The sequence below is a fragment of the Hippocampus zosterae genome, chromosome 6 (assembly GCF_025434085.1).
Source record: "Hippocampus zosterae strain Florida chromosome 6, ASM2543408v3, whole genome shotgun sequence".
In the NCBI taxonomy this organism is placed as follows: Eukaryota; Metazoa; Chordata; class Actinopteri; order Syngnathiformes; family Syngnathidae; genus Hippocampus; species Hippocampus zosterae.
In genome coordinates this window covers 2874880-2900000 of record NC_067456.1, presented here as the reverse complement: position 1 = coordinate 2900000, position 25121 = coordinate 2874880, and the positions used below count along the sequence as shown (strand labels likewise).

The window sequence follows — 25121 nt, the reverse complement described above, 5'->3', positions numbered from 1 at the left end:
GAAGACAGCTGGGATAGGCTCCAGCACCCCCCGCGACCCTAGTGAGGATCAAGCGGCTCGGAAGATGAATGAATGAATGAATATATATATATATACACACAGTATTTTTAAAGTATATATACAGGTATATTTAAATATATTTTTTAAAGAAAATTAGGATACATATTGTCTATTGACACAATCCACACTATCCATATACCTATCCAAAACAGTGAGACACACAACATGACCTGTCATCTTACTTTTGGCCCACCCTGTATTCTTTATCCTCAGCAAGGAATGACCAATATTCCTGCCGTACTGAGAAGCCAAACTGACAAGCCTCCAGTACAATATATCTGTATTAACACTCCCGAGGTGGCCAAAGTGCGCATATCAGAATGAACAGGCACATCATCAAATAATGATGATCTTATCTCAATTTCACTCACAAATCTTGGGGTTGTGACATTATTTGCAGTAAATAAATAACAATTTTCAAATGAAGTTAAATTGGAGGATTTCATATTGCCGTTTGTATTAAATTTGCACATCCTCTAAGTGTGCAAGTTCATTTTTTTATTTCATTTCACTCCATAAGCATTTCCTGTACACTATCATTACATTTGACTTGGCTTAGCCGCTGTATTGTCACACAACACAACACACAGACACGTTAGCCACACAATTGTGAGCACTTTTTTCATTCCTCTCCTGGTGGCCAAAAAAAAGGGGGGAAAAAAAACAGCTCATTAACTCCACTGTCTTTGCTGACATTCTGTTATCACACACCGACAGACACACGCAGATAAACACGCACATTAAATATTCACTCAAGTATTGACGTTGGCAGACCGACAGGCGTGCGCAAACACGAGCACGCGCGCACACGAATCACCTGGCAGCAATTAGTCTCGGCCCATAAGATTTCCCCCACTCATTTCACTTAGCCGTAGGTGCAAATTAAATTTGTCGTAGCACACCGTCACTGATCTCTCGTCATATGATGTTGCCTCACGCAGTAACACGCACTCGCATATGCACATTCGCACACGCTTAAAAGCTCGAATAGATCCAGTTCAATCTTCACATTTTAATTGTGACGTTTGGAGCTGCTAAGTGGAAAGCAGAAATGGTCCACTTCAGCTTAATTATTATTTTTTTTGTCTGATTAGCACTTGTCGAAACGGCATTTTAACTATTCAAAACCTGCAGTATGTCCACCCACCCATTTTTTGATCCGCTTATCACGACGAGGGGTGGTGGAGCCTATCCCAGCTGTCTTCGGGCAGTAGGCTGGGGACACCCTGAACAGGTCGCCAGCCAGCTGTAATATATATTTGACCTTAATTAGTTTTTTTGGTTAAGAGACTCTGAAACGCTTCCTCATATACAGTAAAATATTCATTCATTCATTCATTCATCTTCCGCACCGCTTGATCCTCACTAGGGTCGCGGGGGGTGCTGGAGCCCATCCCAGCCGTCTCCGGGCAGTCTGCGGGGGACACCCTGAATCGGTTGCCAGTCAATCGCAGGGCACACAGAAACAAACAACCATTCGCACTCACACTCACACCTAGGGACAATTTAGAGTGTTCAATCAGCCTGCCACGCATGTTTTTGGAATGTGGGAGAAAACCGGAGCACCCGGAGAAAACCCACGCAGGCCCAGGGAGAACATGCAAACTCCACACAGGGAGGCCAGAGTTGGAATCGAACCCGGTACCTCTGCACTGTGAAGCCGACGTGCTAACCACTGGACTACCGGGCCGCCCTACAGTAAAATAGTGTTGTAAAATTAGCCGGGATCGGTAAATCAGAAACAAAAACAAAAAATCTATGAACAGGTGAATTTAACAGAACTGAGAATATGCGGGGGGGGGGGGGGGCACTGTCTATCACACGATCGGTTCTTCTGTAGACAATTTTGAATTGCAGTGCTTTCTCCACCAACATGGACAGCTTTACAGCACCCACGTGGCGACAAACAGTGGAAGTGTATTTATTCATGTGGGTGATACCCTCAGGGATAAATAGGGGCACGATTTCCAGGCTATGAAGTTAAATGAAGCTGAATTAAAAGAAAGGGGGTCATGTGAAGCACCATAAACCATAAGCACATGTGCGCTTGACGTGAAAACTGTCACACGATCAGGGATGGAAGGCGGTCTCCAAGTCCCCGCTTCACAGAAGCCGACTTTAAATCATCCACAGGATGAAATCTTTCTGCAGTCCCTTATGAAACTACTTTGCGCACACCAATCTCCTGCACATACTCCAGCGCCCCCTTTACCTTCCGCCATGTAGACCAGGTGCCTCTTCTGAATTTAAAAGGAATGAGAGCAGCTTCGATTGGCCAGGGATCACCTAAAGAAAGAAAAGTCCCAAAAGTCAAAAATAGGACCCCAAGTGCCTGAAAACTAGAGGATCCGGTACAGAACCTTGAGGAATACCACATTTAAACATACAGCATAAAAATGACACCCCCAAATCATTCCTGCGAGCAACAGACAAAGATGATTGTGTTTCACAGGCATTTTGTATTTACAGGAATAAATATGTTTCATTTCATGTTACAATTTGAAGGGAAACAATGACTTTTTATCAACTATCTGGGTAAAGATGCAGTCACCAGTAGATCAAATAATCTCAATACATTTGTACAAGGGTGGAATGCGTGCAGTTAAGCAGTCTCTCTTGCTTAGCATGCCACGAATAAGTCAGTTGTGGCAAAATGACATCATAACACTTCACATCAATGGCGCGTAGTTGCTAATTGATGACGCTCTAATTGTTGCTCTGTGATTTAGATAAATACTTGGACAAGTGAAGTGCTCTAATTATCCCAGGCGTGTTTGGAAAATCGCTTCACTTGAGATGGCTGCACAAGGAGACAAGCTAATTAGGAGCCGTTTCCCCACTCTCCGCTCATTAATAACACGCGGGCAATTAAAAGGAGCCACGGTGGAACGGGGTGCACCGGGTGCTAACAAGATTAGCCGCATGGAGAGATGGGTTTATTACACAGACAGACGCGACGCGCGCGCACGGAGCAAAATACAGTAAGTCGGCGCTTTGAAGAAAATTGCCTTCTCGCAAGTCATCTGTTTATCTCATCACCAATAGTAATGGCCGGATTAAAGTGGAGATGAGACGAATGCTACGAGAGTGATAGCAACTCTGGGTACCCGTAAAATGTCATCACTGGTCACGGAATAAGGTGCACCCGCACAACACCTTATGATATCTCATTCAAAAGCTGCATTTTAAAAAAAAAGATCCCTTTACAAAGACAATGAAGCTCAGTTTTGATTGACATGTTGTGGAAAATACCCTTTTTTTTTTCTTGCTCATGTAAAAATAAAGCGGTGGCTTGAGCCACTGATCTCTGCCTACAACCAGAGATGTGAGGAGATCGATTGACAGGGAAGGAAGGCGGGGCAGAGGGAGAGGGGAATATTTGGGGGAAATTACACGATGGTTCTTTGATGTCATTTCATGGTGACGTCTCCTAGAGATAACGTCACGTCAGGGAGAGCTGCGCCATTGTGGGAGTGGTCACAGCTGACTTCAATCCGAGCCAATCAATCCTATCATTCTCTATAAATGCAACATGAGTTTTGAACACGGACTAAGTACAACTGCGGCGTGAAATGGACCCCCCTCAACCCCCACATACACACGCAGTTGTGACACCCTTTGTTATGATGTTTTTTTTAAAAAAAGATAGTGATACAGGGAAAGCGTGACTAATGTCTTCCCATAGTGATCTTCAATCCATAGTGTGATGATATAAAGCATTCATTCACTCATCTTCCGAGCCGCTTGATCCTCACTAGGGTCGCGGGGGGTGCTGGAGCCTATCCCAGCCGTCTCCGGGCAGTAGGCGGGGGACACCCTGAATCGGTTGCCAGCCAATCGCAGGGCACACAGAAACGAACAACCATTCGCACTCACATTCACACCGAGGGACAATTTAGAGTGTCCAATCAGCCTGCCACGCATGTTTTTGGAATGTGGGAGGAAACCGGAGCACCCGGAGAAAACCCACGCAGGCCCGGGGAGAACATGCAAACTCCACACAGGGAGGCCGGAGCTGGAATCGAACCCGGTACCTCCGCACTGTGAAGCCCACGTGCTAACCACTGGACTACCGGGCCGCCCTGATGATATAAAGTAGTTCATTTAAAATGTTGTGGGCCATTTCCCCCTCAAGCATGGATCTATACAAAACATAGTTGCGCGTATCCGTATTGTGAAATGGAGCGTATAAAAGGCGTCAGTCACAGTGGTAACTTTTCCCAGTGCGAGCATGTCGCTCTTGACAAGAGACTCAATCAGCAGGACCAAAGCCTGCCTCCACTTCTCCCCCAACCGGGGCCCGCTCCTTTGCTGTCGGCTAATCTCCACTGCAGGATGTAGAGGAGTCGCTTGATATTGTCTTCCCTGGTGTTTTTCATTACCACCGCCTTACCGCGGCCTAACACTGGCTTTAGCTTTCACATTAGCGCGGCTCTACAACACACCGATCGCCACACAATCCCGTCACAACCTCCCATCTTCTACTCTAACCCCACTCGCCTTGCAAAGCCCGCCCGTGTACTCTCATCTTTTCTCCGTTTTTTTTTTTTTTTAGATGCGGGGTCAAAAACTTTTTTTTCCCCCTGAGGAAGATGACCTATGAGAGCAGTGATTCTTCACCACCGTACCGTGAGATCAGCTAGGGAAAATATCCAATTTCACAAAATTATATATATATATATACACACACACACACACACACACATGTATGTGTGTGTGCGCGTGCGTGTGTATATACTGTAGTTCATCTGTGCCGAGTGGGCACCTGTCTGACAAGTGAACACTGACCTCTGCTGTTACTTCAAAACCGCACCACATGTATAGAGTGCAGTACTCAACTGTATATACATTCATTCATTCATCTTCTGTACCGCTTGATCCTCACTAGGGTCGCGGGGGGTGCTGGAGCCCATTCCAGCCGTCTCCGGGCAGTAGGCGGGGGACACCCTGAATCGGTTGCCAGCCAATCGCAGGGCACACAGAAACGAACAACCATTCACACTCACACTCACACCTAGGGACAATTTAGAGTGTTCAATCAGCCTGCCACGCATGTTTTTGGAATGTGGGAGGAAACCGGAGCACCCGGAGAAAAGCCACGCAGGCCCGGGGAGAACATGCAAACTCCACACAGGGAGGCCGGAGCTGGAATCGAACCCGGTACCTCTGCACTGTGAAGCCGACGTGCTAACCACTGGACTACCGGGCCGCCCCTGTATATACAACACCATTAAAAAAAACAAGTTGTCCCCTTTTAAAATTCCTTTTTTTTTGAGGAGGGGCGGGTCAGTTTCCTCACTTTCATTTTTAAGCTCAAACCAATGTAAAGCAATCAGTGAAGTACTGTATACATAAAATATGTATACAAAAATGCAGTTTTCAACAGTGATTTCGGTGCATTTGGGTTCCACACGACAATGAGAACAAAAATCAGCAAGGCAATGTCTGAATGGGTTAAAAAAGTGTGTGTGTGTGTGTGTGTGTGTGTGTGTATCATTTCAGAATCCTGTATACCGTATATTTTTTGTGACATTTTCATCTTTGAGGTTTTTGAACGCAAGTCTCATAGACATGAAGACACCAGGAAAACTGTCTAAATAATGCATGTCTCTTTGATGCACTTTTACAAGGCGTTGTTCGTAACTTTTCACCGCCTACAAAAAAACAAACAAACAAAATTCATCTGTGCCGTATAGGACATTTGACAATAAAGTTGTATTCAATTCAATTTTTAAAAAATGATACTAGTCTGTTCGATTCATGTAGATTTCTTACTCAACAGTACCACCTGCAGGCAAATTCAATAAATTCATCTTTCTCTCCGGTTTCGCCACGTTTCCTGATGAGTCAACAAATGACACCAGGAAGAAGACTTCTTCTGTATTCTGGGGGTGAACCATGTCAACAATTAGGAATGGTATTTACACTAAAACATCATCAATGCATCAGCCAAGCGTGCGTCTTCATGTTAGAACAGGGTTCCCACTCTTCCACTTGCTTTTTATTTATGGACCTTTTAATGACTTCTGTGGACCAATTTAGACAGTTTTAAGGACTTTTTCTCCATTCAGCGGGGGATTCAGGGTGGATTTAATGCCCGCTCAGCAATACACGAGCTGAAGAAAGCCACATATCACTGAGCTGGTGTTCAAATCGTTGCTGCTAAAGGAAAGGCACATCTTTATTTTTAGGGGCAACACTTAACCCTTTATTTGTACTGTATGTCAAGTTTTCACTTTCCTACCTTTACCACACGTAAGAAAATGAAAAAAAAAACCGTTTAAATTAATTCTCAAATAAAATGCACAAAGAAAATTTTAAATTGAGAAAATAGAAAACTTCAATTTATTTTCGAATAAACACAACTCTAAGAACAGACGTCACAAATTTAACACGCTTTGATCTACGACAACAAAAAGCTAGCCTAGCCGAATCAACAGCTGTCACTTGTTGAGATCGATCAATTCGATGAATAGATTTTCACAGAAAATACGGTCATTGTTTGCCGAGCCGTCAACTGCCCCAGGATGGCGTCAATCTATTGTTGTTTCCCGGGATGACCCGAAGTGATCACGTGATCACCGTCGGACCCAATCGGAGACGGCGAAAAAGCAGAGCAGAAAATGACATACACAAATGAAATGAACACCGCAGGTTAATTTTAATGCATTTTTATTGATTTTAGATTTCTCTGAAAATTATGGACAATTAAGAACATAATTTTACTATTTTTTTTTTTAATGAACTTAATTGACCCGTACGAACCTGTAGAACTGGTTAGCATCAAACACTCAATGTCATCACAGCCACCTTTGGTCACTAACCACAATTTGAATGTGAGATTTTTTTTTTTTTTTAAAGCGGAAAGTTATCCGAGCCCGGCTCACTGGTGTTCTTTTAGGAATTCCTTCATGTAATTGGCCAGAGCTTTGGTGTCCTGGAGGGTTACAGCGTTATACAGAGAGGCACGGATACCCCCGACCGATCTGCAGGGGGAGACAAACCGTTGTCACAACGGTAGCAGCTCTCAATCATACGAAAAAAAATAGTTTTATTTTGTTGTTTTGTTTTAGGGATACCTTGTTAGGTGGATCTGTGTACATATAGACAGCCCTCAAGTTGGGACATAACTGGTAACGGTGCGAAAATGCTAACCTGTGTCCCTTGAGTGAGATCATTCCACGTTTGGAGGCCCCATTGAGAAACTCCTTTTCCAAGGCATCGTCACCCTCTTTCTTCCCCACGCGGAAAGGTATATTCATGCGGCTACGACAGGCCTTGTCTACCGGAGACCTAGTGGGGTGGAGAGAACAAATACATCAGACAGATTATCATTTCGACAGACGTTTATTCATTTAAGTTTCATGGATGACTGGTCTTTTTGTGTGTTTTTTCCCCCTAATTCCCTGAATGCAAGGATGGCGCCCGACAACGCCGATATCGTGGTGTATCTGTCGATACAACACCAAAGCGCGTGAAAGAAAACGTACACATAGAAGCCGTTGGAAGACTCGATGACGTCATAAATCAAGTCCGACTTGCGCTTGTTGAGCGCCTCCATGCCGGCTGCGCCGCCGCTTTTCTTGATCCACTCCAGAACCAGGCACATGATGTAGATGCTGCGCGTGGGAAAAACACACATCTTAAAACACTCGACAACCACAATATTGAGTAGGATTGGCCTCATAAAATGAGTGCTGCAATGTTGATGCTGTGAAATTGAGAGCAACACAGTGCCCAAGCGGATAGCACATCTGCCTCACAGTTCTGAGGTGTAGGGTTCGAATCGGGCGCCCCATTTTCCATTGTGGAGATTCATGTGATGTAAAACAATGATCCTAGCTTTTTATTATTATTTTTTAATATATTTTTGTATTCTGTAAAAAATAGTTAATAACCGACCTGAAACAGGGCGGTGTGTTGTACATCGACTTCATCTCGGCCTGCACTTTGTAGTCCAGGATGATGGGACACTCTTTCTGGGCGTGGCCTATCAAGTCCTCGCGCACGATGACCACGGTCACCCCGGCGCAGCCCACGTTCTTCTGAGCGCCGGCGTAAATCAGACCAAACTGAAAAGAAGAACGCGGCAGAATCACTTTCCACCAATCCAGACACGGAGCGTTTGTTTGCACTCCATAAGTGGGAAATGCCAGTCGGGAGATGTTGGTTGTCGGTCTCCCCACCTTGGAAACGTCGACGGGCCTCGACAGGAAGTTGGAGGACATGTCGCTGACGAGGGTCACCCCGTTGGTCTCGGGCATGAAGTTGTACTCCACGCCGTGCACGGTCTCGTTGCAGCAGTAGTACACGTAGGAGGCGGCCGGGTTGAGGTTCCAGGTGCTCGGCTCGGGGATTTCTGGAAGAAAACGTCACACTTAAAAGATGTTCACCTCCTTATGCTCGAGTAAGGAGCTTTGATAAATGTGTAGCATAACTAGAGGCAAAAAAAAAAATCTCATGAATGAGAAAGTCATGAAAGCAATCAAATTGTGTTTGCATATAAACGTAATAATGTCGGTCGATGCGCACCGCGATTGCAATCTGAAATCATAACATTAACTGTCTGTGTATAAGAATGAATTGCGAAAAGACGGCGATCCTGTTCAGGGTGAGCGGTGTTGAAAATGCATGGACAAGAATAAAAATTCATTCATTCATTCATCTTCCGAGCCGCTTGATCCTCACTAGGGTCGCGGGGGGTGCTGGAGCCTATCCCAGCCGTCTTCGGGCAGTAGGCGGGGGACACCCTGAACCGGTTGCCAGCCAATCGCAGGGCACACAGAAATGAACAACCATTTGCACTCACACTCACACCTAGGGACAATTTAGAGTGTTCAATCAACCCGCCACGCATGTTTTTGGAATGTGGGAGGAAACCGGAGCACCCGGAGAAAACCCACGCAGGCCCGGGGAGAACATGCAAACTCCACACAGGGACGCCGGAGCTGGAATCGAACCCGGTACCTCTGCATTGTGAAGCCGACGTGCTAACCACTGGACTACCGGGGCCGCCCAAGAATAAAATGAAACTCTTCAAATAAAACGTGAATTGCTAAGCGTGAAACCTTGAAGATGGAAAATTGGGTCAAGACATTTGCTTCCTCTTAGAAGTTGCTTAATCCGTGTTGGATGTCTACAAAGACTTCCTTTTCGTCAAACTTGTTTCAATTGAATGTTGTTTTTTTTGGGGGGGGGGGGGGGTTGCCCCCATTATTTTGACCAAATGAGGCGTTCAGTCACACATGGAAATGTCCGTGCAACAACGAGATAGCGAAGAGGCACCCATGAGGAAAGAGGGCCCACATTCCAGATTGTTTCATTGGGCCAGCCCGCTTGTGCCGGCCCGTTACACAACACACTGCTCATGATGCCGCAACATTTTGCTTCTGGTTGATTGTTAAGAAGAACTTGTGAGCGCTCTTGTTTATTCCCCAGAGGCACTTCAAATGGTGGCCGGTGTGTGCTGACTTCCATATAAAGAGTTTGAAGGGCAGCCAGAAACAATGAAATGGTAGTTTAGAAGCTTTGCCAACGAAGCAGACCTCCATTTTCACGTTACGCGCATTTGTCATTAAACTGAGATGAGAACATCACGGTCAGGTTTTTCCTCTTCCGAGGCATCAAAATGTTTTGCATCGCTGTTACGTGTTCCATATTTCAAGAGCGGGGCCGACCGCAACCAAATGTGTGCACTCACTCGTGTAACTGTCCAGCTTCGGGTGAACTATGTTGACTTTGCCGTATTTCTCAGCCTCTTTGGCAGCCTTCGCCGACCATGTGCCCGTCACGATGTAGTCTGCGCAGTTGTCCTCCTTCAGGCCCATCAGATTGAGGGCGATGCCGCTGAACTGGCCCGACGCGCCGCCCTGCAGGAACATCACCTTGTAGTTGTCGGGGATGTTTCTGTGGGGGTGACAACGGTTCACTTTTGACCTCCACATTTTATCTCGTCCTCCGTGACAGTGAATTGAACGTGTGTGTGTGTGTGTGTGTGTGTGTGTGTGTGTGTGTGTGTGTGTGTAGGATCTGGAAAAATATTTTTTGCCTGTTTTCTGACACCTTACGGACCAAGCCAGTAACTGGATCCTAAATCGCGTTTGTCTATTTTCTACAATGTCATATTGGAAAAAAAAAAAGTAATAGTTTTGAATCATGGGATGAAAATCACAACGATTTATTTGATCAGGTTAATCGATTAAATTGACTAATTAATTAAATCGACTAATTAATCTCAATTAAAATAATTGCTATATTATACTATAATGTTTAACATTATTAGAAACAAGAGTTAAAATGTATAGTACAACAACAAATTTACAGCTTAATAATAGTTTATTTTTAATATTTTTTTTGAATATGTTATTAAACTTAATTAAAAAGCAGGACTTGAGATTTTTCGACTTAGTGAATAACAATAAGACTAATTATGTAGTAGTGCAATTATAATTGTTTCAAAAAATGGTGTTTAAAAACAGGAAGCTTAAGCATAATTTTTATTCATAAAGTGTATATACATTTGTCAACATTATAATTATCACAGATTTTTATTCCTTTTTGCTTTTACATTGGTCAACATGATCACCAAAATCCAAAACAATATTGTCTCCTATTTAAATGAAAAACTGGATTTTCCGTGCCAATTTCCCCAGTGTAGGACAAATAAAGGTTATTTTATATATAGATATAGATATATAGGTGTTTGTTTGTTTTTGTTTTTTTGTCCAAGATGTATAATGGTACTATAACTTACAGCAACTCTCGTAGGAGACACTCTGCCTTGTTTATGATCTGAGTGAATTCTGGCGATCGGTGGCTCATTTCTGGAGAGAGCAAAAGCAATTTCAGTGTAAATGAATTCTTGGACATTCAATATTCAAACCGATCTGTAGTCCCCATAGCACCAATCAATCAATCAATCAATAGCTACATAGATAAATAAATAAATACCCCCCCCAAAAAAACCCATTAAGGATGACAGATTTTCTTGCTACAGCCTAAATATGAAAGAAGTGAAGAAAAGTACAATACGTCTTTATTTAGGTAGAGCTTTCACAACGGCTGCAGCTGAAACAAAGCGCTTGCCAGAACAGCTAACATAAAATAAAAAAATACGGTAATACTGTACATGTACATGGTGTACAAAAAGTGGGCCCTTCTTTCTTACCCAGAACGCTGATCCCAAAGCCACTGTAGTTGATGAGCTCGTGCTGGGCTTGAAGCAGAACCTGCAGCACGTGTCCAAATAAAAGAGGTCATGAAAACATCATGATGGGTGAATCGTTGACAAAACATCATAAGGCTGCACACCGGAGCTTGGAAAATACCAGATGTGTTGGTGCATTTGTTGAGAACACGATGAGCTGGGTGAAACTTCATTTAATGACATAAAGTCCAAAAGTCTTTTGCAAAGGTTACAAAAAAAGTTCCGTTTTGACTATCAGGTATATACTGATGACAAATAATAATAAACCAAAACACGACAACACGAAGTCAGTATGATGCACTTCAGTTTGACATTCGACGAATGACATGGTAGAAGTGATTTCAAACCACAACCGTCAGTTTGATTGTGTCAAATAACACCGCCGTAATAACTCGTAAAAGTGTTTTTTTAATCAAAAACTGTTAACAAAAAACTTCAATTTGAATTGCAAAATAGCAGATGACAGTGGAAAGGATTTTTTCTAATAAAACAAAAAATATATAGCTCCAAAAATAACTAAAAAAAGTTTCAAACTGGTCATTAACACTGCAAAATGCACATACAATACTGCTAATAGCTTTTAAATAAGAAATAATCCCCAACATGGCAAATAAAAAGACTTTTGTAAAAAAAATAAATTAGTAAAATGAATAAAATAAAACCACGAATCAAAATCCTAATAAATAAGTACTGCTTGAAGCACATTTCAAGTGCGCGTAAAACTGCAAACAAGGTTTGACGTCGATGTTCGATAGCACGTGATCCGACTGGCTTTTGCTCCAGAAAAGATCTGGATGTGCAGTTTGCAGTTGCAAATGGATCAGAACGTTTCCGCGTGAATAAAAATGAGGCAGGCTGATGCAACTTAGCTGCATGTTTTCAGCTTGTTGCTGAGCGATGCGAAAGTGTCCCCTGCTGTTCGAGCAACCTTTTTTTTTTTTTTTTTGCAATCACGGGAAGCAGACAATGTATGTGCACAATTAGAACAACCACACACATTTTAGCAGAAAATTATACAGTAGTCTACAATGTCACATTTTGTTTGCAATTACACCTCCTTATCTCTCTAATCATTCTGACTGTACTGCTTTTTCTGTTTTTATTGTTGTTTTACAATGTCCTAAAGTGTCTTTCAGATCGCTCATGAACTATGTAATTAACCTTGCAGGAATCTGCTGTTTCTTAACGCGATCGTTAACGTCGCTAGCAAAATGCTAAAACTTACCGGTGGGGGGAGTTTAGCGGGCCCGGCTCCGAAATTGATGACATTCTGGTGGATTTGAGACTCCATGTTTCTGAAAAAAAAGGCCACGAAAAGAGAAAAGGAGAGAAAGACGGTGAAAGTGGTCGCGACGTGGATGTCTCTCGTCAAGCTGCTCTCCTCCTCCGACACTCAATCGGGTTGACGTCACGCAGGTCTGTTATGCGTGTTGCATTCAGGGAAGCTGGGACACCCAAGCTACTTTGATGGATTTCAGAGCACGGGCGTGTAATCGGACTTTCGGGAAATACAAAGGCAAAACAAAATAACTGCATCGAGACTTCCTTCTTTACAAAAGATAACTTTGCCAAAAATAAAACGAGAAAGTGTTCAAATACTGGCGGCCCGGTAGTCCAGTGGCTAGCACGTCGGCTTCACAGTGCAGAGGTACTGGGTTCGAACCCAGCTCCGGCCTCCCTGTGTGGAGTTTGCATGTTCTCCCCGGGCCTGCGTGGGTTTTCTCCGGGTACTCCGGTTTCCTCCCACGTTCCAAAAATATGCATTGCAGGCTGATTGAACACTCTAAATTGTCCCTAGGTGTGAGTGTGAGCGCGGATGGTTGTTCGTCTCTGTGTGCCCTGCGATTGGCTGGGCAACCGTTTCAGGGTATCCCCCGCCTACTGCCCGGAGACAGCTGGGATAGGCTCCAGCACCCCCCGCGACCCTAGTGAGGATCAAGCGGTACGGAAGATGAATGAATGAATGAATGTTCAAATACTACTTCCCTAAACTGAAAAACACTATTTCTATAAATCAGGGATGAGCATGTGACCAGCCAAGAAACTTGAGTGGTCTCTTGGGTAGTCTTCCCCCCCAAATGATTTTTTAATGATTTTTTGTTGTGTTTTGCTGTCATTAGGAAAAAAATTAAAACATTTCACTAACCTTATGTACTCTCATGTGACACATATCCAGGCTTTCTAGCTTTATTATACGCTTTTGTGGTTCTTAGATTATTCACACTCTTTATATTTACAGAGATAAATATGCTTTGTCAGTTTCAAAAGACTATACAAACTGAAAAAACAGTTTTCAAGACACTCCATCGTGAATTCATGTAAAAATGTACAATAATGTGCGCATCGCTAAAACAGTAGGCTGCCACTAGAACGCAAGAATACTCATCGATATCCTTGCGAATTGGAGATCAGGAGTCCAAAACAAAATGAGACGCGTCATAAGTATGACAAATTCAAACAAAGAGCTGTGATTAAAATACGGTGCATTACGCCAAGGCTTCACAAGCATGGGTGAGTTATTGTACATTGACTGCAGTGGTTGAAGAACTGGCTCCATGATCCATGCGGAGTCTTTTTTTTTTTTGGTTTTGTTTGTTTGATTTGGACGGGACATAATTTGGGAAGGTGGACTACATTCACATGTTGAAGCTCTCTCCGCACCCACACGTGCCCTTAATGTTGGGATTGTTGAAAACAAATTCGCTGGACAGTTTCGACTCCACAAAGTCCATCTCTGTCCCCAGGAGAGTCAGCTGGGCTTTCTTGGCGACGAACACCCTCACGCCTGACACGGTGCACAAGGAGGAAAAAGAGCATTCTATAATTCTATACTTCATAAAAAAAAGTATATCATAATTTTGAGTGGGGTAAAAAAAAAAAGTCAGCCTAGTCGATCACAAAAAAAAAATAACGCAAGATTTTTGCCCTGAGGCATTTTAGGCACTGTTGTACCCCATCCAAACAAACATTTCCAGACCACATACAGTAGATGTCCATTTTACCTATCATGACCTTTTCACGGTCTATAACCTGACTCGATTATTGGATGGATGGAATCATCAATTCTAAAATTATTCAATAGTGACAGCCCTAAATATAACTGAATAGAATCTAAAGAATGAAACAGTTTGTGCATCATATTTTCATGCTGCAATTAAATTCATTTTGCTATTTCTTCCGGTATGCCCACCTTGGCCACCGGGAGACATTACAATACTGGACACAAACACAGATTAATCAAATAAAATAATCAACTAGAACTCATTAAAAAAATAAATAAAACAAAGCTCACCATCCTGCTCCACCTCCTCATCACTATTTTCCTTCTGCTTTGTGTAGTCCAGCGTGTACGTCAGCCCGTTGCAGCCACGCGTTCTCACGCCAACTTTCAAACCAATCTGGGAAGCACACACAAAAGCAGCGTTTTCCTATTAGCGGCCCTTTCACTTGCTTGTTGGACCCAAAAAATCATCTGAAAGATTTACACTACTTACATATTCCGGCTTGTCCTGCAACAAACATCGGATCTTGTTCACAGCAGATGGCGTCTAGAAAAGCAATCAAGTTAGCAGTCACAAAAAAAAGTACAAATTTATTTTTATTTGAAAAACTGTAAGACTTTTTTTTTCATTATTACCACCTATTTAAACAATTATAGCATGATTGGCAGAGTCATTATCTATTACATTTTGCCTCTTCCGCCCCCCCCACACACGTGATGTTTTTTAAAGAAATGTTTCAAAATATAGAGAATATTACATGACTTAACAAAAACGAAATGGCCGATCGGCTATTAGATTCATATCCTGTCGTTGGGTTTACGCATATAACTAAATACATCAAGAAATTAAACCAGGAAGCGCAATAAACTACTCGTCCTTCACACAACTGATAACTACACGGCATTCACGTCTGTAACGTCTTCATAATTAATACATTTTTAGTGCATTACTTACAAATAATTTATGACGTATTAGAACGACAGAGAGGGTTTGACTATTTAAAATCCCACATTGGAAATTATTTGAACGATCGGCAAAGATGCTGCTAATGACGTTGCAAAACAAATCGCAGGCTGCCGAGTTTCACGTGGAAACCTCAGACCGGCAAATAGTTTAAAACATTCCCAGTGATCATCAAGGTCATTAAAAACAAAAGTGACACTTACAACCTCGTCGTATTTTGGCACGTATTACGTTGCAGTGTTGCGTCACTGGCCCCTGCTAGTTTAGCTTAGCTACGTCATAGTGATCCAGAAAACGGTTTTTCATAGTTACAAACTCCACCACATATATTTATCGGCAAAGATTTATTAACTTACCAAAGTGAGAGCAGCTCTAGTAGGAAGGATCTTTCTTTTACTGACCGCTCGGACGGTCGCTCTTACCAAGGAGGCAGACATGTTGAACAAGCGGACATCACAACAATAGACTGCGCATGCGCGTAAAATGTGACCACTGCGCCCCATGACCATGATTGGCTTAAAGACGGAAGTGTTTATATAATTTGATTTAAAGTGCAGCATTTCGTAATGCTTCAACTCATTTTGAGTTCGTTTTCCCAATTAACTGCTTACTGTAACGATTACACTCGATTTAAAACTGGTCAAGGTTCCTGTTGTGAAACTACCCTCGTTGATCGTCATAAAAGTCATTTAAACCAATGACGTTCCTAGGTGAAGTCACGTTGCATACATTTGCCCAATTGTCTTTCACCATTTCAACGTGACGTTATAGTTGACGTTTTCCAGTGTAAATTACAATAATCTATATTAATCAAGATCTCGATCTACTTGATGGAATAATTTACAAAGACTAGGTAGTATAAAAATCAGCCTGCTTTTTTTGTCAACTAAACCCGATGATAATTATGCCTCAAAGAACAATTCACAGAAGCAAACACTCATATTCATGTGCAATGGCTATACCACATTAAACTTCTAAATCCAAGCAAACACAAGATGACACAAGAATGTATTCATACAGCACGTTGCCTCAACCTCTGCCCCAAAATTACCAGAGAGAATGGCGGCTTGCTTCTCGTTGTGCAAATAAATAATATGTAATGTCATGGATATGATATAGCGAGTCTCGTATTAATGAATGAAATCTGACCACTTAAAAGTATTTTCAGTTTCTGGTCAAGATGACAAAACACTTGAGTTAGAATAAAGGGGGCCATGGATAGATTACATAAATATTTTTGACACAGGAGCTTAATTCAGTCAGAAAAAGAATGCTCGTCGAAATTCGAATTTATTTCAAGTAAGCGTTGGGCGCCCATTATCACTGTTCATAAACTTTAAAAACTGAATTTCTAGGCATAGTCGATGCGATGGGGAGAGGGGTTATTTCGGGGAATTTGGTATTATGTCTACTTTTTGAGCATGATATAAATGTAGTCCAGATTTAAACAGTACGCCGTACAACAGTTATTTTCGAATATAGGTCATTACACACGCGGTTGAGGGTCGTAAAGTGAGTAATAGGGGTTGCCATGTTGTTTTTTTACAGTATTTTATAGAGTCGTAAAATGTTATTAATCAGCTAATAAAGTCCAATAACCAATAACCAATAACAGACATTTAATTTGAACTATTATTACATTCACATGCGTGCATATTTCGACGTACTCTTTCATTACTGCTTCTTTGGATCAGTCATTGACCAAATGTCGGTGGCTTTTTCTCAAAAACTTGGCAACCCCGCTCATCTTAGCTTCTTTCCTCGCTAGCTAAACCAGTTTAGCATTTTAAGTACATTCTGGCGTCGACGAAAATCCGAGCGTTTACAAAGAGCTTGCCACTATTATGCCTGTAAGTCAAACTATAAAATATAATTTGCGGCATACATTAACACTACATCACTGTAATTATTGTAGCGTCGCTTTTACGGCGTTATCTAGACGTCGTGGATTTATTTTGACCATGGAGGCCTGGTTAGTTACGCCATGTAGCTAGGCGGTGTTTTGGCCAATTTAAGCGCTTTTTTTGAATTAACAATATCTGAAGGTATTCTTCAGATTGAATGTCCAGTTGTTTGTTGGTCGTTTTGGTAAATGCATCAATGTGATTCCGTTTGTTAGGGCGTCGTATGCGTTTGTTGTAAGCCACAAACGCGCTATTGAGGAAAATAGCTTCATTGCTAAAGATTGTATGTTACACACAAATTCTATTTGTATGGCACGTTTGAAGTAACAGCAACGCATTAGCCCACCGAGAAATGTGTGATTTGAGGTATGGATTTTTCTTTATGGGACAATTCCAATATTTAGGAGGGGGAAATTACGATAGACGATTAATCGGCCCATTTTTATACGTAATTAATTGGATACGGTAAGTTTTGATCTCATATGTGAATTGCAAGCAGAACATTTGATTGTTTTGCTTTGCTTATACTTTGTCCTTAAGTATTCGTTGAAATTTACAGTAGAGGAATTTTCAAGTACAAAAACATGTTTAAAAAAAGCATGAACGAATGAATTTAGGTTCAAATCCATAAATCTATCTAGTACGTAAGCAACGTGAGTGAAGTTACCAATCAAACATGATTTATGCATCTTGCCCTTTAATGTTAAATCACTTTTTTTTTCTTTACCATGAAATGACTACTTCGAATTTTAAACATGGGTTATATCGTGAGTAGAAATGGGAGCACATTTTAACACCAATAATACACACTAAGCATGAATATAAACCATGTCAATAAACATATACTGATAGACATTGCATCTTAAGTGTATATTAGAGTATGGAATCGGACATAACTAAAACAGAATATCGCTCAGTCACCCATGCAATCCGTCTTGATAACATCCATATCGAGTTAGCAAATAAATGGATACATTTTGGTAGCAACACACTAACATGTAGTCAAAGCCTGAATATAAATCTTTGGATTTCCAGGCAAGTGGCGAGTCTGTAGACAACACGAGAGCAAACTCACCGGTCCATCACAGCAAGAGGCACAACATGGAATCCTCCAGATCGCCTAGAAGCTCCAAGCACCACCATTCACGCTCAAGGTCTCGCTCCAGGGACAGAAAACGTGAGTAATAGAACCTATACAATTGTTTTGTCAGAAACATTGGCTTTGGGTATTACCCGTAAAGATGACATTTATACTAGGTAGGCGGTAGTGACTGACCATATATGTATATATATATATATATATATATATATATATATATATATATTAGGACTATTCCCATTGTTGGCAGAATAAGATTCCCCTTAGCGATCAGTTGACTGATTAAAAAAATAGTTTAGTTTTGTTTGCTTGAATGTCATAATGTTTGCCTCATTGGGTAATGTGTTAAACACGGAAGAAAATGGGCAGAACCAAAAGCAATTTCATTTTAGCCAGTTCGGGATAGCCAACCAGAAAATTAGAGAGCTATCTGACCGAAACACAAGTACTCGTGAAGCTTCAAGACCCACTTTCTAATAATTAGCTCTGTTCTTGTCATTTTCCAGGGAACAAGAAGCACAGGCGGAGTCGCAGCAGGAGCAAAGAGGTAACTAATCACTCGCTTCATTCCTTTAATCGAAAAGCACATTTTGATGCGTGTCTTTTTGACGCTCGTCAGTCGTTAGTGGTTGTTAATTAGGCGGCCATGGTGAGTATTGGATCAGTGTTCCCCAACCATGGACCACTTACATATTGCAATATTTCTCCTGTATTGCTATTGCGTCACATACAGGGCATTCAGAAAGTATATGCAGCATTTCTTTTATACCACATTTTGTTAAAGCTTTATTCCATGCTTTGACTGTTTTTGATAACTATTGTTTTTGATAACTATTCGTTATGCGATTCATCATCTCATCCCTAGACAGAAGGAAGTATTGGGCAAAGGCTGTGAATACTTATTCACATACAAATTTTCTGTTGTAATTTTTTTTAATAATAAATGGAAAACATTTCTGAAGAACTTTTTTTTTTTTTGGATCAGTCATTATGGGGTGTTCTGTGTAGAAATTTTGAGGGGAGAATGAATTGTTCCATTATGGAATAAGGCTGGAATAAAACAAAATGTTGCAAAAGCCCTTTGAGTACTTTGTGGATGCTGTGTATATATGGTGGGTATCAACATTTAAAAACAACGGTTGGGGATCTCTGAGTAAGATGGACAAAATATAAAGTCGGAAAGGAATCGACGAGCGCGGGTATTACATTTAATCCTCGGATATGTGTTATTTGCAACCATATTCTGTGGTGATTAGATATCTTTTATTTTTTACTTTTGTAAAATTGTGTGCATAGACCACATGATAACATTTCTACAATAAATCACACTCAGCGTGCTAAAGCACGAAGAGACTGAACAGAAGAGCCTGCTGACATAGCAAAATAATATGTCTACCACGGGGACAGGTAACTATTTGCTATTCAAACACATTCATGTCTTTCTCACAATGTATGTGTATTTTTATTCTTTTTTAATTCTAATGAACATTTACTTGACAAGTTTAGATGTATAAAGTGCTGTCTTATATCCATCCAAACGGACACTGTAGTACAGTGTCGTACGCCATTTGTCGTTGATTGTGAGGTGGATGCATTGACTAGGAAATGCTGACTGATGGTTCCAAAATATCTAAAGAGTCTATACTCCAACGTTGTCATGTTTTTTTTTTTTGAATGTACAAGCAATTGATGTCCTTGCAAACCATGGTACTAACTCTCTTTGTTGCACTATTTTCCTGAAAGAGACCCACTTCTTCTTGAAACAGGCACGAAAGAGAGAGCCGGAGAAGTCGTCCAAATCGCATAAGCAAGCGGACGAGCACCACGAGAGGCTCTCGGCCGAGGACGCCGACGAGCGGTCGCGGCGCAAAGACAGAAGGTCGCCCAGGGGTCGCAGCTCGTCCCGGTCGCATTCGCGCGACAGGTAAGCCTGGCCTGCGATTGTAGTTTCGATGATACAGCTGAGCCTTGGGTTTGGGTGAACGGATCTGTTGTTCCCATCAGGCGGCATCGTAGCAGGAGCCGAGACAGACGACGGCCCTCGCGATCGCACAGCCGCGACAGGAAGAGGAGGGCTCGCTCTCGGTCACGTTCCAGGTCCAAGCACCGGTACCGTAGCAAGACCCGCAGCAGGAGCAGGTGTGCCACGGAATGTGATGACTTTTTACTTTTGGTTCATGACCCAATGGACAATTGTGCTCAAACCAGGGAGCGAAAGAAAAAGAGCGAAAAGGTGCGCAAGAGGAGTCGAAGCGGCTCCGCCAATCCCCCTGTCTTCCGGGGCCGCAATACAGCCATGGATGCGCAAGAGGCACTAGCCAGAAGGTATGCACCAAAAGTTTGGTGGGCGGAAGTCGGCCATTTTGGGTGAAATTCACCCAAATGAGCTCCACTTGAGTTTTTTTTTTAAATTCAAAAGAAGTAGATCTTTCGGGCATTTTATTGGAAGCATTTTGATTGGAAAGAAGTGAATCATTCAGCCATTTTATTGGAAGCATTTTGGTTTGTTACGGTCGAATAAAGTCGCATGTGCTTGTTCCTCATTAAAAAAAACAAAATTAACATTCAAGAAAGAATGTGCAGTGCAAGTATGAAAATGAAAACATATTCCCCTTTCAGACAACAACCTCTCCTCCATCCACCCAACTTCGTCTTTCATACGTCATCCTGAGTCTTTCAATTCAAAGCATTTTCCAAAATGGCATTTAAGCGAGCTTGTTGGCTTGCTTGTCTTTTGCAGGTTAGAGCGAGCCAAGAAGCTCCAGGAGCAGAAGGAGAAGGAGTTGGTAGAAAAAAGTCAGCAGGAGGTTATTGGAGGTGAGGCTTCTCATTGTTGCCATTTTACAACGGTAACTTGACTTGGATGTTCCCCAATTTAAAAATTGAGCAGTTTCACCAAAACAAACAAAATAAGTAATCAAATAGAAAATGAGAACACTCGTCGGCAGCTGCTGTCGGTCACAACTCGGACGCGAAGCTTCTCCTGCGGGATAACAAATGAAGTCAAATTCACAACGGGGCTGTAGTTCCTTATTTCTGGATTGATATTTAATTTTGTCTTTAAAAAAAAAAATCTCATAGTTTTCACCGAACCCATAGTAATATTAACATATCGTTATAGATATCTGGAAAAATCTCGAGAGATTCAATCGTGGCCATATCGCACAGCCGCTCGTACCGCTGCATTCCCTTGTGCTGAGGCCGTTGTGTTGGTTCCCAGCGACCTCTCCAGCGGCCTCTCCAGTGGCCGCCACCGCCGCCCCGACGGCCGTCTCGACTGTGGCCACCTCAGCCAAGCACGCCCTCAACGTGGCCGCCCTGCTGGCGTCGGGTACACAGGTGACGCCGCAGATCGCCATGGCGGCGCAGATGGCGGCGTTGCAGGCCAGGGCGCTGGCCGAGACGGGCGTGGCCGTGCCCAGCTACTACAACCCGTCTGCGGTCAACCCCTCCAAGTTTGCAGAGCAGGAGAAGAAGCGCAAGAAACTGTGGCAGGGCAAGAAGGATGGGGTAAGATGAACTGTGTGGTGAAACGGTATGTGGAAATCTAGGTTTTTGTTTAAAAAAAAAAAGCTTTATTGTCAAAAATACACAGAAAAAGTGGAAAGTAAAATGTGCGAAAAGTCCTATTCTGTGCACTTTTTCCTTCTTTGACGTGACCCAAAATGACCGTGATTTTTAAAAAAATGACTTTCTTGTTGATTTTTCCGATGGGGTCTTCTCATTTGGTCATTTTCCAGGATAAGTCCCAGACGGCCGAGTTGTGGGAGAATCTCAACTTTGGCAACAAGGACCAAAATGTCAAATTTCGCAAATTAATGGGTATTAAGGTGAGTGTTTATCCCCCGCACGCGTCCCATGTTGTTGGACATTGTACAAGTCTCGCCGTTAATCCCGCTAGGCCGACGACGAGGGAGAAGCGTCCAAACCGCTCAACGACGAAGGCCTGAAGACCCTTCAGAAACAGGAGGAGATGTTCCGCAACCTGGACGTGCAGTATGAGATGGCCCGATCGCAGACGCACACCCAGCGTGGCATGGGCCTCGGTTTCTCCTCCGCGTTTTCTCGCGGAATGGATTCCATCTAGGGGGTCTGTGCAGGACTATGTTTCAATTTATTCCTGGAGGACGGTGTAAATAAGACGTCCTTTCAATGCATACCGAGCTCAGAATGGACAGCACTACTTTGGAATCGAGCTGTGGTAGTAATTGTGATTGTTTTTTTTTTTTACATTTGGAAATTGAAATCACAGTACCCCCAAAAAGGTTTGGAATATTGGCCTTTTGAGCTCACCTTTTCAGATTACAGTCTCTCTAAAACTGAGAGGCTGAGTTACAAAAGGCATAGACATCAAACAGGCGTGGAAATTTCGAAATTGCTTTGTGAATCAAAACCATGTTGTCAATTCATCCAACAGCGAGCCAAAGAGCAAAACGTATGCAAAGAATACTGAAACGGTTCACTGTAGGACCAGCATGCAAAAGTCGAGAGAAGGTCAAATTAAGTTCACATGGAAAGGTGATTGTGCACTCATTCTGAACATTCACCCGAAAGACCAATCTGCCTAACTTTTTGGGAGTACTGTGTGTGTTTGGAAACTGAACTGCGTACAATGTGAACACTATTTATAACTTCTTAGCAACAACAACAACAAAAAAAGTGTCCAACACCCCAAATTTCAGAAGTGTTTGAAGAAGAAAATGGCCCGTGAAACATTTTAATCCACAAATGTTCATTGGATTTTGCTTGTCATCTTGTATTTTTTTTTTTTTTTTTAGTTTTGTCCCTGATAGGAAAAAAAGATGTCCGCTCCTGCTTCCATGACTGACACAAATTTAAAAAATAAGGCATTTGTGTTCAACCCTGAATTCCAACACACCCCAAATAAAATAAAATAATGTCATAAGGCTTTATTTGACAAATTTGTAAGTACATTACAGCGATACCTTGACCTAACTGTGCCTCCCTGTACCAATTCTTCCAGTTACAACTCGTCCCACTTGGTCAACCCAAAATATACCGGACATTTTTCCATCCCTTTTCAATCCTACAAGAACACTACTTGCAGATGAGAGTGGAGTAGAGCACATGTGCCACACCTGTGATGAGGTTGTGGTTGGCAAACTCCAAAATGAGGAGCACGATAGGGTACTCGCTTCGTCTCTTGGCCCAGTCCTCCTCCCGGTTCAGCCCCATCCAGTTCAGCAGCAGTGTCCTCATGGCGTCCGGGAATAGCTGCGCGACCAGCTCCTCGGCCGGCGGCAGCTCCTCGATCCTCTGGATGTGGCGCTCCTTGAAGGCCTCCACCCGCCGGCTGATGTCACCGTGTGCCGCGGCGAACCGGCCGCCCAGCCAGCCGGCCAGTGTTGACTCTGCCGCGTCCTGCCCCTCCGCCGTGCCGTCCAGACAGCGCTCGGCGTGCTCCAGGAGGAGCAGGGCCGGTTCCAGGTGATGATCGGTGAAGTTTTTGGTTGCCAGTTTGTTACTTATTATCTGAAGCTTATTCCTAAATTCAACTAGGCTTTGAGAGCTTTGCTGTGTGGAGTAAGAGTGATCCAATGACAAGTCTCTACTTGAGTTCTCGGGCGGCTTGGATGATTGTTCATCGGGCATTCCACTCCCGGCGTCCGATCGGTCCAGTTGCACGCACAACCTGTAACTGGACTTCAGTGGGTTGTCGCTCATCTGAGATTTCCACAAATCCTGCGATAGAGGACGCATGAAGTCACTTTGGTAGCTTTTTGTCTGTTCATTGGAGTGCTATGAATTGATATTAGGGCCCAACTGATGCGGAGTGTAGGTGCCTGTGCGTGTTAAATCTTCTTATACGTGTGACGGAATACAACCTGCATGTTGTCCATCACCGCCAGCTGTTCCCGCTTAGCGTACATCTCAAAGGCGATGCGGAAAAGCCCGTGAATTGTGTAGAACCAGAGGCCGTTGTTGGACGTCGCTACCTTCAACCCGCGTAACCTGAATGCTGACAAAACAAAAGCCACATAAGGTTGCTGATACCACCAAACCCGCAGGGATTGATACGTTTTCTTTTGTTGAGTTTACCTGAAGAGAAGTGAACTTTGGTGGCGAGACCTTTCCTCGCAAACTTGGCGTGATGCCTGGGATGGTTCTCTGCGCGGACATCTGTGGTGGCCAAGAGGTCGGCACCGAGAAAGAGAGGAACCGACCCCTTAGACAAAAACAGTTCTCAATACTTTTAAAAAATGAAGACTTCAGAAAAATGGTTGAGAACCAGAACCACCGACCGCCAACCGTGCTTATTGTTTTACGGTTGACTACTAAACGACTAGCATCATTGCCAACGCGCCAAATAACAGCTATGGCTCTGCTCCACGTACCTTTTGCTGACAGTCTGTGAGTGTGAAAGACGACTCGTTTACCAGGTAAATGTAACGAATTTTCCTCGAGCCTGCGTCCCAGTGCGGCAAAGACAAATAGCTAAGGTTTGACATAGTCCCTGCACAATACTAGTGAACACGTTATACAAATGTACGGGGTTTTAGCGAGGTCAAACGCTCACCAAAACAAAACACGCCATCACGAAGGACGGTGGCCGGTTTGGAATATCGTTACAAATACACCCGCAGTGTTGTCTTGCAGGTTTAAAAGTAAGCCGAAACAAACTAGCATTAAATTATTTTTATTTTTTAACATAAACAATTGATTAGAGGTTTCCCGTAATAACCCATGTTACGCAGGACAACAAAGTATGTGCGTACGGGTGACGTCACTCGTGAAAAGGTTACATTTATTAACAATCGCAAGCTTTTAAACACAGATTTAAATAGGTAACACGCCCCTTCGAGCTGCGTCCCTACGGCTAGCATATGTTTTGACATAAACAGTAACACAAACATCGTGAAAATCGG

At 42.8% G+C, this 25121-nt stretch overlaps 4 protein-coding genes across 9 annotated transcripts in view; 1 reads left to right on the top strand and 3 right to left on the bottom strand.

Moving 5' to 3' along the window:
* Nucleotides 1–6715: 6715 nt before the first annotated feature.
* The window catches only part of psat1 (phosphoserine aminotransferase 1), a 62883-nt gene continuing 44477 nt past the window's right edge, over nt 6716–25121 (bottom strand). For all 4 annotated transcript variants that reach the window (XM_052068083.1, XM_052068084.1, XM_052068085.1 and 1 more), the window contains exons 10-18: nt 12492–12570; nt 11228–11288; nt 10814–10883; nt 9761–9966; nt 8247–8419; nt 7963–8132; nt 7551–7679; nt 7216–7353; nt 6716–7046 (exon numbers count right to left, since the gene is read on the bottom strand). In XM_052068083.1, coding sequence (XP_051924043.1) covers nt 6944–7046; nt 7216–7353; nt 7551–7679; nt 7963–8132; nt 8247–8419; nt 9761–9966; nt 10814–10883; nt 11228–11288; nt 12492–12570 — 1129 coding nt within the window. In that variant the 3' untranslated portion in view covers nt 6716–6943. The remainder of the gene's footprint in view (nt 7047–7215; nt 7354–7550; nt 7680–7962; nt 8133–8246; nt 8420–9760; nt 9967–10813; nt 10884–11227; nt 11289–12491; nt 12571–25121) is intronic.
* On the bottom strand, nt 13440–15839 carry isca1 (iron-sulfur cluster assembly 1). Its single transcript, XM_052068103.1, has 4 exons — nt 15588–15839; nt 14761–14814; nt 14559–14664; nt 13440–14051 (listed from the first exon to the last, which is right to left on the bottom strand). Exons 1-4 carry the CDS (start codon nt 15789–15791, stop codon nt 13903–13905), a joined length of 513 nt encoding a protein of 170 aa, XP_051924063.1. The 5' UTR covers nt 15792–15839; the 3' UTR covers nt 13440–13902.
* Nucleotides 16923–23136, top strand: rsrc2 (arginine/serine-rich coiled-coil 2). 3 transcript variants are annotated; one of them, XM_052068096.1, is made up of 10 exons: nt 16923–17081; nt 18171–18312; nt 18741–18781; nt 20001–20158; nt 20239–20373; nt 20443–20559; nt 20975–21051; nt 21455–21744; nt 21975–22064; nt 22136–23136. In XM_052068096.1, the coding sequence occupies exons 1-10, from the start codon at nt 17076–17078 to the stop codon at nt 22319–22321; spliced, it is 1242 nt and encodes a 413-aa protein (XP_051924056.1). In that variant the 5' UTR covers nt 16923–17075; the 3' UTR covers nt 22322–23136. The 3 variants fall into 3 exon arrangements, with proteins under 3 accessions (XP_051924056.1, XP_051924055.1, XP_051924057.1); XM_052068095.1 differs by having other exon boundaries at nt 20239–20559; XM_052068097.1 differs by lacking the exon at nt 16923–17081 and adding an exon at nt 19568–19641 and having other exon boundaries at nt 18204–18312; nt 19978–20158; nt 20239–20559.
* On the bottom strand, nt 23131–24870 carry si:ch211-110p13.9 (uncharacterized protein LOC562347 homolog). The gene is made up of 4 exons (XM_052068101.1): nt 24591–24870; nt 24295–24421; nt 24081–24214; nt 23131–23937 (listed from the first exon to the last, which is right to left on the bottom strand). The coding sequence occupies exons 1-4, from the start codon at nt 24702–24704 to the stop codon at nt 23293–23295; spliced, it is 1020 nt and encodes a 339-aa protein (XP_051924061.1). The 5' UTR covers nt 24705–24870; the 3' UTR covers nt 23131–23292.